Below are 18,519 nucleotides of genomic sequence, written 5' to 3'. Positions count from 1 at the left end.
AAGCCCTGGACAACAGAGGAAGGGTATCCAGGGGCGTGTCACAAACGTACTTCAGGCCTTGCACCAATTGGTCTGCTAATTCCACACAGACAGGAGAAGCCTGTTCTCCCAATTTGCGGTGCAACAGTTTTGCCCACTCAGTGTCTGCGACAAGTGCAGATGCCAGTACTGGTCGCATGGCTGACCCCACAACCGTAAACAAGGAATGAGCCACTGCCTCGGCCTTCCTGTCCGTGGGATCCTTAAACACAGGAGTCCCTTCTACCGTGATCGTGGTTACTTTGTTTAACCAGGATACTGGGGGGTCCACGACGGGAGGAGCCAACCACTTTTTGAGAAGGCTCTCCTCAAAAGGGCAATGCACCGCCATGTATTTGGAGACCAAAAAGGTCCGTTGCGGGCGACCTCATTCCGTGTAAATGAACTTGTCAAAATAAGTCAGATACGGGAACACCTTAGGTGAACATGCTGGCTTACGGGACCCAAAATGGACAGCTACCTCAGCAGAGGAATCTGCCGGCTCCTGAATCTTCAGGGTATCACGCACAGCTGTGATAAGTGCTCCAACAAGCGCTTTGTCGCGCACGGACCCGGACTCCTCCTCACTGTCCGAACGGTCTTGGTCAGCGTCATCTGACACGGCAGAGCAGGGGTCACCAGCCTCAGCGGGGCCCGAGTCTGTGTCAGAGCTCTCCCCACAGGATGGGGGGGCAGGGGCCCCCCCGAGAGCCCCTGCACAGACACACACCGCTCTGCAGAATTCCCCACAGTGAGAGGGGGAGGAAGAAAGGGACAGTGAGAGAAGAGAGGGAGGTGAGGGACCCCCGAATCAACCTCCCAGGGAATGCTCAGCTGCTCAGCCCCACCAAGGCAGGGAGAGCTGTACTTGCCAGTCCTGAAGAGCTGGGAGACATTCCATTACAGACCCACTTTCTGATCAGTACAGGGTGGCTGCTGGTCCCGCACACTGAATCAGTAGCCCGGTCATATGTGTGCCCCCGAGCATAAAAGCTTGCTGACCACCTCTGGAGCTGAGGTTTCATCGTGGCCGACCCAGCGCGGAGCTCTGGCCTGCCCACGCTCGATAGCCAGACTGGGGAGACTACAAGGGTAGGGGTATCCAGCCTGTCACCCAGCCGGCTGTTGATAGTAGATCACAGGATCTATCATCTTGCACAAAAAAACACACTTCTGTAGAAAAAACACGGACAGATGGGCCCGTCAGGGTTCCTAAGACCTTCTCCTTCACTAGGCAAAATAAAACTGATGACTGCATGGCAGGCTGGAGGGTTGTTACCTAAGGGACCACCCCCCGGGCGGAACTGGAAAGTTCTGTGTGTTACATAACATGTAATGCCTAGTATTCTCCTAAAGGTGGGCATAACAACCCAATGGCTAAGAGAGGAGCTGTGTCGGTCCGTGAATATAAGAGAAACAACTTTTTTTTTTTAATGTTTTAAAACTTTAAAAGTTGCTAAGCTGCATTATTTTATTTTTTATTTTTTATTTAAATACACTTTAAATGCCTCCAAGCTTCTGTATGCAGAAGATAACAATTAGCAATTGTTCACAATGGACATAATTTTCCAAAGTGGCTATTAGCTGTAGTAAACACAAGGATTCTTCACTTTAGTCTACCTTTTTATTCTTCTAGTGTGGTAGAGGAGAATTAACAGTTGCTAGGCAAAATAATAATAGGTTTAAGATCAGTTTATTTTAGGCCAGACATCTTGGTGAAGTTCCTTTCAGCAGTGACTACTTGGCATATAGTATGTCACTGCCAATGTTTGTCATTGATATATCAAGGAGATTAACTATGGTGCATGAAATACTATATTAGTACTAGGATTACCTACTGAACAGTGAGGGCTATGGATAAATGATGTGACAACATTTTGCACCAAGGTTTTTATGTTAAAAACAAACGTAATTTAAAATTTTGGTACCGTCAACAAATGGCCTTGTAGCCTTATATACATAAAGTGTCTTTGCAAATTCAGACAGGAAAATCAGTTTAGTTTGCATAGTTTTAAAAAAAAAAACAAAAAAAAAAAAACATGCAATTATGGATAAATGGATCATGGATTATCACATGATCATCTGGTGTAGAGTCTTTGCACATACTCTAACAGCTGTCACATCTGCACATACAATAATCTAGATATTTATAGAGCTGTACATGCACTCTTAGCACATGAGTGATGTATCATTGGTCACAAATGAGATACATGTGTGTGCTCTCTAACCTAGAAAATTATTCTGTTAATTGCCAGACAGCCCAGTCCCAGACATTAGTTTTCTCCATTGCAGCCAAGACAATCTATATTGGTCTACCGCCTGCCCAGCTGGCACTATGCAGAGGGTTAGGAAGCTAATAAAATCAGAAACAGAATTAACAGACATTGCATAGCAATGGAGATTGCCCCCATCATGTACAGTGCCTTGAAAAAGTATTCATAACCCCCTTGAAATTGTCCACATTGCCAAGTTATAACCAAACATGTAAATGTAGTTTATGTGATAGACCAACACAAAGTGGCACATAATTGTGAAGTGGAAAGAAAATGATAAATGTTTTTCAAAATGTATTTGCAAATTAATGTGGTGTGCATTTGTATTCCACCCCCTTAACTCTGATATCCCTAACTAATATCTAGTGGAACCAATTGCCTTCAAAAGTCACTTGGTCAATAGAGTCCACCTTGTGTAATTTAATCTCAGTATAAATGCAGCTGTTCTGTGAAGCCCTCAAGAGTTTAAAGCAGGGTGAGGTTATAAAAAAAAAAATCCAAAGCTTTGAACATCTTATAGAGCACTGTTCAATCCATCATCCAAAAATGGAAAGAGTATGGCGCAACTGCAAACATACCAAGACATGTCCGTCCACCTAAACTGACAGGCCAGGCAAGGAGAGCATCAGAGAAGCAGCCAAGAGGCCCATGGTAACTCTGGAGGAGCTGCAGATATCCACAGCTCAGGTAGGAGAATCTGTCCACAGCTATTTGTGCACTCCACAGATCTGGTCATTTATGGAAGAGTGGCAAGAAGAAAGCCATGGTTCAAAGAAACCCATAAGAAGTCTGTTTGCAGATTGTGAGAAGCCATGTGAGACACACAGCAAATATGTGGAAGATGGTGCTCTGGTCAGATAAGACCAAAATTGAACTTTTTGTCCTAAAAGAAAAAACACTAAGTGTGGCAGAAAACTAACACTACACATCACCCTGAACACATGGGGATGCTTTTCTTCAGCAGGGATAGGGAAGCTGGTCAGAGCTGATGGGAAGATGGATGTAGCCAAATACAGGGCAATCTTAGAAGAAAACTTGTTAGAGTCTGCAAAAGACTTGAGACTGGGGCAAAGGTTCACCTTCCAGCAAGCCAGCGACCCTAAACATACAGCCAGAGCTACAATAGAATGGTTTGGATCAAAGCATATTCATGTGTTAGAATGGCCCAAAGTCCAGACCTAAATCCAATTGAGAATCTGTGGCAAGACTTGAAAATTGCTGTTCACAGATGTTCTCTCCCATCCAATCCGACAGAGCTTGAGATATTTTGCAAAGAAGAATGGGCAAAAATGTCTCTCTATGTGCAAAGCTGGTAGAGACATACCCAAAAAGACTTGCAGCTGTAATTGCACGAAAGTTGGTTCTAAATAGTATTGACTAAGGGGGCTGAATATCAATACACGCCACACTTTTTACATTTTTTTATTTTTTTTTATTTAAAACCATTTATCATTTTGCGTCCACTTCACAATTACGTGCTACTGTGTGGGTCTATCACATAAAATCCCAGTAAAAATCATTTACATTTTTGGTTTTAACATGACAAAAAAATTGTAAAAAAAATTATGGGGTATGAATACTTTAAGGCACTGTATACAAGTGTATTCTCTTTAAACAACTACTAAACTGATGGTTGTTAATATAGGTGGTTATGACCGAACCACTAGCAGTCTGTATATATTCCAACATTTTCATTTGAAAAAGTAGAGCATTGTCATTAATACGTATGTGTTTTCATCTGGATGATGAATAATTAACAGTAAACAAAATTAGAATCTGGTTCCCATTTGTAATGGGTTAGTAATGCTCTTGGAAAGAAAAAATAAAGGCTTATCATTCTGTCATGCCTGAATCATAATAATATCACTTAAAAAGACTTGCATTTGGATTTCAAGACACAAAAGAGGAAATTAAGAAAAACTTACTGTGTAGGTGATTGCTGCCAACATTCCTATCAAGGTCAAGGAACTAATAGAAAATGACAAGGCATCCAAACCATCTGAAAAACAAAGTGTTATAAAAGGGAAAAACTCGCACATGAATTAAAAAAAAAAAAAAGTTTATTTCAAATGCTGATAGTGCTGTTTTGAATTAAAAGAGTAATTCATTTCTTTTCATCACTTATTTGCACATGAATTCAAAGATTTCCTTTTTGTGGGAAAAATACTTGGACATATATTGCATATGCATGGCCAATGAGTAAATTATACAATGCTATCCAAAGTCAATGGCAAACACATTCTATTGTGGTATTTATATTTGTACACAGATGACAAAAGAACATATTTGTTGTATTCAAATGCAAAAACATATCTTCCCAAGCATCAGCAGTAGCTAAATCTGCATAAGTTCATGGATATGTTGATGAAAGGACTCCCTAGTTAACAAACCACTCATTAAAAAATAAAAAAAAATAAAAATAGAACATCAGCAAGCCAAAAAAAAAAAAAACTGACAGCTAAGCTAGTTTTATTTTGTCATTCACACATTGAGATTTGTATCATGCAGTTTACAAAGCAACTACAGTGCCTAAAGTTAACTAGATGACAAATCCCAAAGATGACTTGATGAATAAGCTAAGAAAAAACATTTTCTAAACAGATTTTAAAAAGTAGAACATCCTCTGGGAGTGGCGCTTTCCCCAGGTTATGATCGTAACACAGCAGTGCTTCTTCTAAGTAGCAAAAGCAAATGTGTTTATCAGGAATAAGGGCTTGTTTCCATCTCTGTGCTGTTTTTAAATGTTTGCATGTGTTATGTGGTATCTGATGCTGGGCCATTGAAAGCCACAAACTGTCTTTTCAAAAAACAAAAAAAATGCAGACTAGATTCGCAAAACTGCAACCTACAGAAAGACATTCTTATAAACTCTAGGACTCAATGATATGGTACTGGCTTTTGGACTTTTGCCCTTTCTGTGCAGTTTGGATTCTTTCCAAAAGCAAAAAAAACGAAAACAGTGGCAAATTAAAGGCAATTATGAACACTAAACGTAATTTACAAAAAAAAAAAAAATATGCTAAAAATAGATGTTTTAGCAGATATTTCACATAAAATAATGTTGATGTGAAAAGCACAGTAATGTCTGCTGAAATCATACCAAAGAAAGAATACTGTTTTTATCGGCGTATAATACGCACATTCATTTTAAGAGGGAAGTTTCCGGGAAAATTTTTTTATTTGAAACAAGGAACTTTGAAGCAAAATAAAGGTCAGTGCCCATCTGCAGCTTCGCCATTGCCATCAATGCAGCAGCCTCACCATTGACATCAGTGCAGCCTGATCGATGCCCATCTGCAGCCCAGAGGGGACAGGGAGGGGGTGCAACGAGTGCAGACAGATTGCATACAATGTGAATCTCCTATGATAGACATAACAGTGGTCCAATGGTGGCCCAGGAGACAGGACTTCCTATTACAGAGGCCACCAAGTAAACAGGAGATGGATTTTACTATACTGTTTATGTATTTTTCGTTTGATAATTCAGAATACTACGTTCCATTACTTTGATAGAGTTTTGTATGTTTATTGCTATACCTGATTATTTATCGACAATTCTGATTTATCTTTAATATTTCTGTATTTTGTTTGGAAATTCAACATTTAAATAAATAAAAAATAATAATATATATATATATATATATATATATATATATATATATATATATATATATATATATATATATATATATATATATATATATAAATATATATATATATTGCTTGGGTGGATGCATGTTGTGTCAAAAAATTTTTTAATGACCTTTCCATAATCTCATGTATTCTATAAATTGAAGGCATAAATAGGTAAAGCTGTGTCTATCCAAATCACCAAGTTTAATATTAAAGAAAGCATATGCAACGTAAAAGCTGTTAGTAGGACAAAAAAAGCATTCACAACTAGAATAACTGTAGAGGGGAAAAGAAGCAAAAAAAAATAAAAAATTACAACTTACGACTGCTACCAAGTTCTTGAAATAATATCTTGATTTTTTCAAACTCTGTGATATTTTTGTTTGTAGGAAAATCCAGTGGAACAAATGCTCTATAGAAAAGCAAAGAACAAAATTAATTGAAGCGTATGTTACCCCAGCATTTCATACTCTTGATGTGTCTGTTGTACCATGATAAAAATTATCCTGTTCTTGTTGCATTTCTGATCCTACCAGTCCTCTGCTTTCCCATTTCAAACTGACCACACCGGGTATAGAAGCACATCTATCCCAGTGTGGTCCGTTTTCTGGCTGTGCTGAGAGTACAGCCTGCCTGTCCTCCAATGAGTGTGTGTGTGTGTGTGTGTGTGTGTATATATTACACAAACATACGCACGCATACACACAGAGGAAAATAAGTACTCAGAACGTCACCAATTTTATAGGTAACACAGATTTCTAAAAGGTGCTATTGACATGACATTTTCAACACATATCGGTAACAACCCATGTAGTCCATACATACAAAAAAACAAATACGTTCAGAAATTAAGTTATGTGTAATAAAATGAAAAACTATTTAACACATGTGGGAAAGGGAGGTGCAAAAAGTAATGGAAAGCCAGTAAACCAGCTGAAATCTATCAGTATCTAGAAAGCAATCCTGCCCCTTGTCAGTGCAAATTAATATCAGCTGGTTCAGTTTCAACTGATGTCCTATAAAAAGGTGTCGCACAAGAAACATCTCATGATGTGTAAAAGCAAAAAGCTCTGTCAACACCTTTGCAATCTTATTGTTGCAAAACATACTGATGGCATTGGATACAGAAGGATTTCTAAACTTCTGAATGTTCCAGTGAGCACTGTATGCATGCTGAACAAAAAGCATGTTGAAGCTTGCTTAAAGTTTGCTGCACAACATTTAGACAAGCCTGTAAAATAATGGGAGAATATAGTCTGGTCAGATGAGACTGAAATTGAACTCTTTGGATGCCATAATACACTCCACATTTGGAGGTCAAATGGCACTGCACATCACTCCAAAAATACCAATACCAACAGTGAAGTTTGGAGGTGGGAACATGATGGTGTGGGGCTGTTTTTCAGCACAAGGTACTTGCAAACTTTATGTCAAGGAAGGTGACTGGAAAAATGTACCAATACATTCTTGATAAAAATCTGCTCATCTACCAGGATGATAAAGATGAAATGAGGGAGGAAATTTCAGCAAGACAATGATCCCAAATACAAAGCCAAGGAAACAACTGGTTTCTAAGAAAATAAAGCTGCTAGAATGGCCTAGCCAATCACATGCCTTGAATCCAATAGAAAATCTATGGAAAGAACTAAAGATCAGAGTTCATTGAGGAGGCCCATGGAACCTTAAAGATTTGAAGACGGTTTGTGTGGAAGAAAGAATCAAAATCACACACTGGCAATGCATGCGACTAGTTTCTCTATACAAGAGGCGTCTTTAAGCGGTCATTACCAACAAAGGATTTTGTACCAATAATTAAACAAATTTCAGTTAGCGTGTTTAATACTTTTCCCTGTGTCTTTCCATTTTATTACACACAACTTCATTTCTGAACTTATTTGCTTTGGTTTCTTTGCATGTATGGTGAGGGTTCACATATATTTTAGAAAAAATACATAAAAATCCTAACAGCCTTTTAAAAATATTTTAAAGCAAATAAAACGAGGGTTGTTATTTGAAAATGTTGCTTATTTCCCGTGCCCATTAACTGTAGAAATTGTTGGTCTGCTCTCTTTCACCATTCACATTTCCTAGTAGGTACCAGATGCTCAGAATCTTTGGCTCTGTTTGAAAGCTACAAGTCTCAGCTAAGTAACAATGCCATCAATTTATAATGTGGAATTTTCAAAATAAATGGATAAAACAGTAATGAGAGCTTCTGATAATTTCATCACAATTGAACCAAGCTACACAAGCTTTTTCCAAAACAAAAATGAAAATGAAATATGAATATCTGGCCAAAAACATTAACTCTACGGGGGAGATATGGATTAAAACTGTTTGTAAACCATTACATATACCCAGTGAAGTGAATGTCCTCAGGTGATAGAGCTGAAACACATCCTCCTACATAGTTGTACCAGTTTATCTGCGGTCTTCTCTGCATCTGTTTAAAGTCCAGAATTTTAACAGCTCGTCTGAACAGTCAGTAAAAAGGGAATGGAGAGCAGAAATTACACTTTCCAGAGCTCAGTGAAGAGAGTTCAGAGCTGATTGGAGGAAAAGGGACACACCCCCGTCAAACATGGAATAAAGGCTGTCAATAAGCTGGAGCAACCTCTCATCACCTTTTTTGTATTGGTGTCAGGAGTGAATCATGCTGATAGTAGAGGAAGTTAGCAGCAGATAAAAATGACACTTAGTGCACGTGCCCTTTTTTTTTTTTATAAATACGTTTTTGTTTGGCAGGTATTAACAACAAATGTCACCAGTGCTAAAACATAGCCATGTGTGAATAAGAAGGTGTCACAGTCAATGGCATGGGGTCCAAGCCCAGTGCAGCTGGATGACAGCCATAGCTGGAGGATAAAATCCAATCCTGTTGTCAAACAGGGAGGAATGGGGAGTGATAAAATAGAAGGCTTACGGTGTCACCAGGAGTCCACAGAGCAACGAAGGGCTGACGGCATCTGGGTAAGAGGTAAAAACCCTTTCTGCGGGGGGGGGGGGGGGGATCCCTTGCTGCGCTGTAGCCAAGTGTGCAAAGCACTCACCAGCGTATGAGAGAGGCTGGACGACGTACTGGAGGAGGAGGAGGAGGAGGAGGAGAAGGCGGAGGCAGCATTCAGTGGAGAGATGGGAAACCAAACTCTGTGTGTCACATGTCAGAAGCAGCAGATCACTAGAATGCTGACAGAAAGGGGAAGAAATACCACAATGCTGCAGATAGATTCACGCTGCTCAATCCAATACGCTTGAGGAGCTGCTGTTCACCGCTGTATGGGAGTATCCTGGGGCTGTGCAATAACCAAAGGGATAACAACTAGAGCTGGAATGCCTGACAGATGACGGTCAGCATTGCTGGAGGTTGTAAAGACTGGAATACATTGTGGGCTGCAGTGAAATGCAAGCTTTTCGGTGGCCTTGATAACGCTTTACGCACGCATGCGCTTTTTCAAAATCAAGGAAATGGGCAACCAGGAAGTTTAAATAGTGTATTGGGGAGGGAAGTTTTGGAGGGGATAAACAAAACTGCATGTTTCCAATCCCTGGATTGATGGTCTTTATAACAAATACTGCCAGGCATTTAATATTGTCATTATGCATGCGATGAAAATGCTATGGAACGCCATGTTCATCACATCCTTTTGCGATGAGTCTACGGTGATCACCAATTCTTGCGAGTAAAAGCACATATGGTGCGACTCACGTATAAAAGGCTGCAGGGACACAGTAAAACCATATATAACAACATCAGTAGAGCATGTGATGAATTGTTTAATTATACAAGTTTTATCTATATTAGTAATGATCTTATTGCTGCCAAGAGTGATAAATTGACAGGTCAGGCATCCTCTTTTTTGCACTGAAAAATGCCTGTCCTGTTATTGAGATACGATCTGATGTCTAGAGGGGTTCTGGTAGACTTATTTGTCATTTTGCTTGATGCCAATATGTTTTTTATGGTCTTTTTATTATTCTGGAGACTGACTTAAAAACTTGTTGTTAAAAGTTGACACAAATCTAACTGCGTAATTGTCATTCATTTCAACTAAAATATTATTTTTAGAGGAAGGATTCATATGTGACAAGAAACCCTGTGTGACATAGTCGTCGACTCTTGAACAATTTCTCCTCAGTCTATTAAGCTGTTCCCTAGGAATGTTCTGCTTCCATATGGGGTTGTGGCAACTGTTAAAATGCAGGTAGGAATTCCCACTGGTGGGTTTAATGTGATTCTTGGTAACAAACCTACTATCATCTTGGGTCAACACTAAATCCAAAAACACCAACTCGTTAAAATAGAGTACGTGTGTAAAGGTCAAACCGAAGGCATTGGCATTACAGTGAGCCATGAAGGAGGGGAACCACTCCTGATGAGCAGGATGTCAATGTATCTGGCGAAAAACACAATGCGCTCAGCAAATGGGTTGCTGGTCCAAATGTAACCCTCCTCCCATTAGCCCATCATAAGGTTGGTGTATACTGGAGAAAAGTTTGCCCCTATGGCTGTGCCCCTAAATTGTAAATAAAATTGTGTGAAAAATGTGAAGTGACTGTGTCAAGCAGAATTCAGTTGACTTAATCAGAAATTGTGACGGCAAAGAATTGATGTTTCCATTCTGGGTGAGGAAATGTTGTATGGCCATAAGTCCTACCACATGAGGTACAGATGTATAAAAGGGATGCAACATCGAGCGATGCCCACAGATACCCCTCTTCCCAAGTATAATGTTGGAAGACACCAATAAATTGACTTGAGTCTCTAATATAAGATGGGAGTTGGCAAACCAGGGGTTGTAGAAAAAAATGGATATACATTGATAAGCCATTAGTAAAGCTATTGGTACTAGTCACTATTGGTCTTCCCGGAGGATCTATCAAAGACTTGTGTACTTTCAGGAGATGGCACAACAAGCAAAAGAAAAGAAGCACAAGAGAATTCAGTACTTCCTGTCTATACTCAAAGTGGTTACAAGTTCTAAACAAAAACGTTAAGGTGAGGTAAACCCAATTTTAAAGAAAACCAACAAATTGGAACGTGACCCATTTGACTATAGATTATATATATACATTACACACACTACACAAGCTACCATTGTTCTAGACCAAACCCCACCCTTCCCCCCTCTTTCCCAGAGGCAATTATCCATTCCGGCACATGCAGTTAATTCTACCTGCATTTTAACAGTTGCCACCACCCCATACGGAGGAAGAACATTCCTAGGAGACAGTTTAATAGACTGAGGAGAAATTGTTCGAGAGTGGACGACTGTCACACAGGGTGGCTTTATGATACAAAAATTTGAGGAACTTAATTCAAGATGCTTTCTTTTCACACATGAATCCTCAAGCTAAAAATAGGATTTTTTTTTATAACAGCTTACCTGTAAAATCCTTTTCTTGGAGTACATCACAGGACACAAAGCCATAGTAGTAACTATATGGGTTATATATGCCACCTTTAGGTGATGGACACTGGCACACCCTAGACAGGAAGTTTACTCCCTATATAACCCCTTCCCTTACCGGGAGTACCTCAGTTTTTGTAGCAAAGCAATACATGTGTATACCAGAAAGAGGGGTGGGACCTCTGTGTCCTGTGATGTACTCCAAGAAAATGATTTTACAGGTAAGCCATTATAAAAATCCTATTTTCTTTATCGTACATCATGGGACACAGACCATAGTTGTAACTATATGGCATGTCCCAGAGCAATGCTATCTGAAAGGAGGGAGACACAAACCAAAGTAGGGTGTCATCAGACCCGAGGACCTATACTGCTGCCTGCAGCACACTGTGCCCAAAGGCGATAGCCTCCTGTCTTTTTACATCCACCTGATAGAATCTGGTGAATGTATGGACTGAAGACCAAGTTGTGGCCTTGCAGATTTGAGCCATGGAGGCTTGGGGATGCACTGCCCATGAAGCACTAACAGCCCTGGTGGAGTGTGCTTGGATTTGAAAAGGTGGCGTTTTCCCTTTCAAACCATAAGCCTGAACAATCACTTGCCGAATCCAGTGGATTTTGATGCTGCCTGTCCTTTTCTAGGACCTTCAGGCAGCACAAACAAAACATCAGTTTTCCGAATCAGAGAAGTCGCTTTCAAGTAGACTGACTGCTCTCAATACATCAAGAGAATGTAGCGACTTTTCTTCCATGGAACAGGGTTCTGGAAAAAATGAAGGTAGAAAAATATCCTGGTTTAGATGAAAACCTGACACTACCTTTGGTAGAAAGTTAGGATGAGGATGCAATACCACCTTAGCCTTGTGAATAATTAAATATGGCTCTTTGGAAGAAAGAGCAGCCAACTCGGATACCCTTCTTGTAGAAGATATGGCAACCAGAAAAACTAACTTCCTTGTCAAAAGGATCAAGGGAGTATGCCGTATTGGCTCAAAACCTGAAAAACTAGATTCAGGTCCCAAGGTTTCAAGAGTGACCTAACCAGATTAAGCCATGTTACCCCCTGTATAAAATTAATCGACCAGAGAATGTGAAGCAAGTGGTCATTGGAACAATACCAATAAGGCCGAGACCTGACCTTTGATGGTACTCAAGTCCAGCTTCATCTCTATTTGTAGAAAAGCAAGAATTCTACCTATAACATTTTCTAGGATGCCAACCCCTGGACTCACACCAGGAAACATATGCCCTCCAGACTCTATAATAAATGACTCTGGAAGCTACCTTTGCAATAATCAAGGCAGATATTACTGAACCTGAAAGCCCACGATTTTTCAGAATGTGGGTTTCAATAGCCAAACCGTAATTTTTTTTTATTTAAATGCTTTTTATTGAAATTTTTCACAATAATAAAGAAATGCAGTGATACAAAGTCTGTCATATAATAAAACAGGGTGAGGGTAGACAATTGAGTAAGGTTGTATGATAGAATAAGATAACAGGTATGGGTGTACCGCATAAACTTTACTGTGCAATGAGTGTAGTGTGAGGTGTGCTGTCCCTTATCCCAAGACACCCCGTTCGGGAGCAAGCTGTGTCAGGGGGGTAGGGAACAGCACACCTCATTGTCATTATGCAAAATTGCTTTAGAGAGTGAAAAGGGTAAATAGGTAGTTGCATGAATGTGGATATATCCGTCATGTTTAACAGATTGGGGAGCATCATTTCCCTTGAGGAAATGATGATAAAATGAGAGCAAAGACTATTGATGAGAAAAAAACACAACTATAAAAATAGTAGCATAACTGCTATAACTGTAGTAATCAAGGTGGTATAGGTAATTAGTTCCATAGAGTTCAGATGGGTGTGTCATATCGACACATGGATAGCAGTATGGGTGATGTTTGTACCAGGTCATGTGTCGATTTGCTGATGTGGGGGCCCGAGATGATGGGATTAGGGGTGTAGGCATGGTAGTGGAGTGGGGGAGGGGAGAGTATGTTGAGAAAGGAGATTAGAGGGCGCCGGGTTAAGTTTAGTGAGAGGTTGGATAGGGTAGTGGGGAGGGGGAAGGGGGAGGATGTAACCTGGCTCATTCCTCCGCCACAGCACCCAGGTTTTCCTCACGCCATCTGTATTCTGCTGTAGTAGTGTAGTGTAGCCAGCAGGACCAGAGGTTCCTAAATTTGGAGGGGGTGTCTTTCGCTTGATGGATCAGTTCCTCCATGTCTGCAGTCTTTTGGATGCATCTGAACCAGTCTGCTCTGGACAATGGTTCTGAGGAGCGCCATTTAGCTGGGATACACATCTTCGCTGCTTTTATCATATGCTTGTTCTTGACACAAAGTTGTTGACTTTGTTGTTGAACCTGGACACAAACAGATCCACATCCGGAACCCCCCCCCCCCCCCGCCCCATCTTTGGCATATGATCAGGAAGATGTCGGGGTGAAGGGACCAACTGTAGTAGTCCGCCTGCAAGTTCTCTATCCCCGGAATGAAGATTGCCAATATGCATGGCACAAGCTCTTTTGTCCAGGCTAGGATATGGTTTACCTCTCCCTGGGCTGCATGACTTCTGGTGTCCCTTGATGATTGATATAAGCCACTGCTGTGGCATTGTCTGACAATTCCGCAACCTGAACGTCCAGGCCCTTAGGGCTAAACGTGCTGCCCGAATCTCTAGAATGTTAATGGGCAAGGTCCTTTTTCCTTGGACAATCGCTTCTTCCAGGACCGCTTCCCAACCTGAAAGGCTGGCATCTGTTGTTACCACCTTCCAGGTAACTGGCATTAAGGATTTCCCCTTCTGCAAAGTCTTGGATATCCTCCATCAACTGAGGCTCTGGCGCACTTTTGATGACAGACGCATTGGAAAATCTAGCGCTTGGACCTTCTTATTCCAAGCAGATAGGATACGGTTTTGCAGCAGTCTCAAATGAAACTGAGCATAGCGAACCATTTTAAATAAAGCCACCATCTTTTCCAACAACCTCATGCAAAGGCGAATAGAAGGATCCTTCTTTGCCCTGACCACCTGAACAAGCTCTTTTATGGAACTGATTTTTGCCTGGGGTAAAAACACCCTTTTCTGGGCTGTATCTATGATCAAAGTACTCTAATCTTCTTAATGGTTTTAAAGAAGATTTCTCAAGAATGAGGATCCAACCTATATATTCCAGGTAGTTGACTGTGGTGACCATGCTTTGGTTTAAGTGGGCTACTGACTGATCTATCAAGTGCAGGTCGTCAAGGTATGCCACAATTGTTATACCTTGAGCCCTTAACTTGGACAGAGGAGGGGCCAGAACTTTTGTAAACACCCGAGGTGCAGTAGCTAGACCTAAAGGTAAAGCTACAAACTGAAAATTGAGTTTTTCTACCATGAAATGCAGATACTTCTAGTGAGCGGGGAATATAGGCACATGCAGGTATGCATCCTTGATGCCTCCTTGTAGGATGGAGACTACTGATCGGATCGATTCCATGCAAAAAGAGTGGATATTCAGGAATCGGTTTAGATCTTTGAGATCTAGAATGGGTCTGACATCTCCATTTGGGTTTGGCACCATGAAAAGGTTTGACTAAAATCCCAACCCCTGCTCTTTCATGGGTCCCACCATGATCACTTTTTCAGACAAAAGTCTAATGCTAGAGAGACTTTTTTCTCTGGATCTTTGGGGACATTTGACCTGAGGAAACAAGGAGACGGAAACTCTCAGAACTCTAGTTTGTAACCTAGAGATATTGTGGAGATCACCCGTCTGTCCTGAAACTCTTCTTGCCAGACCGTTGAGAACTGCAGAAGCCTTCCCCCTACTCGAGGGAGCGAGGGCACCCCTTCATAAGGAGGCTTTAGTATTCTGTCTTGTAGGTTTCCTGCTCCAGGACTTTTGTCCCTAGGTTTGATCCTGAGGTTTACCCCTTGAACCTGAAGACGGAGGCCATCGTGACTGCCTGGAGGCTGATGTTCCTGGCCCTGGAGAAGGAGCCCGCTTAAGTGAGGGACATTAAGTGTAACGCGTTTTATTTTTTTACTGTTGGGGGTGTGGCTTGGCATGTGACGTCACTGATAGTCTTTCCCTACAACAGGGAACAGACGATCAGTGACAGCCACACTAGGAAGCATGAGGAGAGGTTTGTTTACACTTACCTCTCCTTCAGCTCTGTGACCCGATCGCAGGTCACCTGCGGCGATCGGGTCCGCGGGTCCCGCGGCCATGGAGCTCAGCACCGGGACGCGAGCGTGCCGCCGGCGGCACGCGACCCACGGCTGGGCACTTAAAAGAGCTACGTACAGGTACGCGATTGTGCCCAGCCGTGCCATTCTGCCGACGTAAATGTGGAGGCGGTCCTTAAGCGGTTAAATGTGTAGCGGACCATTTTAGTAAGAGATTGCACCAGCAATTTCTCAGAATGTGCAGCTGAAGCAGAGTCATCCACACTTGACCCCTTGGAAGAGGAGTCATCAGCATTTTCATGATCCCCTGAGGGGGATTCATCTTCTCCCTTCCGCTGTTCCTCTGTTTGAGGGTCCTGGGTGGTAGAGAGGGGCCCAACACGCTCTCTCTCATTCTGGGAAGACGTGATTAAAGCTGTTAACCTTTCTTCCAATCCCATCATAGCTGAGAAAACATCCTCAGTAATAAAGACAGGGGCTGAAACGTTGGAAACAGTGGCAACACTTGCCGAACCCGATGGCTCACTCTGACCGGCCTACCCAATTCCTCCAGGGGAGGATAGTGCAGCAGAAGCAAGAGCAGGGTCCTCAGAGGCGGAGGATAACACCTTTGAGTTATTTTTTGGGGTGTTTGCATCTCCCCTTCTGCCAAACACAAACACAGAGGTAGTGACAGAAAAAAAAAAATGCACCCACTGCTGAGCAAATAGTCCAGCAACTGCTGCTGCTATTAATGCTCAGCTGATGCTTAGGTGAACGTGCCTGGGGAATGCCTGCGTCATCACACTCACATTCCCCAGTCTGCTCTGTGTACCTCCATTAGACAAATGCAGCCTGCAAATGTGGCATTTTATAGCCAACTGTCCTGCGTGTGGACTTTGCTAAGCCATGCCCCCCCTCCTCCTGCCGTCTTCCACCCTCCCCACTTTTTGTTTAAAACAGATTCTTTCCCGCGCGAGCAGCCTCCGATCGACCAGATCGGCATGTGGGGGGGGGGGTGGCGGAGAGGAGCAGAGCCACACTCACATGCGAATCCAAGGGAGGGACGGAGAAAAAAAAAAAAAAACAGGTCGACAGCGGTGTAAGCCCTTGTACACGCGGTCGGAGATTCCGACAACCAAATCCGTCGAATTTTGTCCAAAACTGTTGTATACACACAGTCGGACAAAGTTGTCGGAAAATCTGACGTGATTTCGTTACGACGAGACTATGTTCACGCTAGTAGCCAATAGCTTCGGTGTAGGAACTTGATCTGAGCATGTGTGGCACTTTGTCCGATCGGAATTCTCGACACATGATCGGAGTATGTCCTATCGGAGCATTTTGTCTGAAAATATTTCCGGCAAGTTGGAAAAGTTGGTCCGACGGAAACAGTCCAATGCAGACCACACGCAGTCGGAATATCCGACAAAACGCTCCGATCGGACACATTCCGACGGAATCTCCGACCGTGTGTACAAGGGCTAAGAGGGAGCAGAGCTGAATACCGGGGTCCCTTTACCTCCTGGAGAGGCGAGCCCTGACAGGGGGGGGATGTATTCTGAAGAAACCCATCCCCCCCCCCCATTCTCTTACCAGAGGCTTAGGACTGGAGGAAGCATGCAGCTTCTGCTGAGACAGAACGAGATCTGACAAGTATGGAACAGGTACGTGCTCTTGACAGCCCCGGGTGGCGACTTTAGCCATGACAACATTTACTTAAAGGAGAAAACCCTTAAGAACTTAAAAAATTCCTTAGGAATCTCCACTTACCTTATCCTGCCGCAGGGTTCTGTGGTAAACCAAACAGACCCAATCTTCACTCCTCACGGCGGGCTCAGTTAGAAAACCTTCAAGGAGCGGGGGTGCCACACCCTTGGACCCGTATAGCCAGGAAGCTATATGGCTGAAAAAAACAAAAGCACTGGATCCCTGGGTCCAGCTCTCTAACCACTTGCTTACTGGGCACTTAAACACCCTTCCTGCCCAGACCAATTTTCAGCTTTCGGTGCTCTCACACTTTGAATAACAAATTACTCAGTCATGCAACACTGTACCCAAATAAAATTTTTGTCCTTTTTTTCCCACAGATAGAGCTTTCCTTTTATTTGATCACCTCTGGGGTTTTTTATTTTTTGCGCTATAAATGAAAAAAGACCGAAAATTTTGAAAAAAAAATGCATATTTCTTTGTTTCTGTAACAGAATTATGCAAATTATTAATTTTTCTTCATAAATTTTGGCCACAATTTATACTGCTACATATCTTTGGTAAAAATAACCCAAATTAGTGGATATTATTTGGTCTTTGTGAAAGTTAGAGAGTCTACAAGCTGCGGTGCGAATCACACAAAATTGATCACATCTAATGTACTGGTGGCCTATCTCGCTTCTTGTGACCCGAACAAGCCAGAAAAGTACAAATACCCCCCAAATGACCCCTTTTTGGAAAGTAGACATTCCAAGGTATTTAGTAAGAGGCATGGTGAGCTTTTTGATGTTGTCATTTTTTTCCCACAATTCTTTGCAAAATTAAGATTTTTCATTTTTTTTTCCCACAAAATTGTCATTGTAATAGGTTATTTCTCTCACATGGTATGTGTATACCACAAATGACACCCCCAAAAAAATTCTGCTACTCCTCCTGAGTATTACAATACCACATGTGTGGGACTTTTTCACAGCCTGGCCACATAGAGAGGCTTAACATGCAGGGAGCGCCATCACGTGTTCTAGGAGCATAAATTACACATCTAACTTGTTGACTACCTATTACACTTTTGAAGGCCCTGGAGCACCAGGAAAATGACACGTGGCACTGATGACAGATGGCACTAATGACAGATGGCACTTATACGTGGCACTGATGACAGATGGCACTAATACGTGGCACTGGGGACAAATGGCACTGACAACAGGTGGCACTAACAGGTGGCACTGGGGACAGATAGCACTAACAGGTGGCACTGGGGACAGGTAGCACTGGGGCAGGATGGCATTTTTTTTTTTTTTTTTTTTACACTTACGGCC

General features: G+C 42.0%; 1 protein-coding gene across 1 annotated transcript in view; it reads right to left on the bottom strand.

The window, feature by feature from the left end:
* LMBRD1 (LMBR1 domain containing 1) overlaps positions 1-18,519 on the bottom strand; it is a 340,404-nt gene that overhangs the window by 101,629 nt on the left and 220,256 nt on the right. Inside the window, exons 6-7 of the mRNA XM_077487418.1 lie at positions 6,248-6,336; positions 4,217-4,290 (exon numbers count right to left, since the gene is read on the bottom strand). Coding sequence (XP_077343544.1) covers positions 4,217-4,290; positions 6,248-6,336 — 163 coding nt within the window. The remainder of the gene's footprint in view (positions 1-4,216; positions 4,291-6,247; positions 6,337-18,519) is intronic.

This window comes from Lithobates pipiens, unplaced genomic scaffold (assembly GCF_037356315.1).
Source record: "Lithobates pipiens isolate NorthernLeopardFrog02 unplaced genomic scaffold, aLitPip1_a1.2 Scaffold_18, whole genome shotgun sequence".
NCBI classification, from domain to species: domain Eukaryota; kingdom Metazoa; phylum Chordata; class Amphibia; order Anura; family Ranidae; genus Lithobates; species Lithobates pipiens.
Note: the sequence above shows the minus strand (reverse complement) of the source record. Positions and strands in the feature narration are given on the sequence as shown.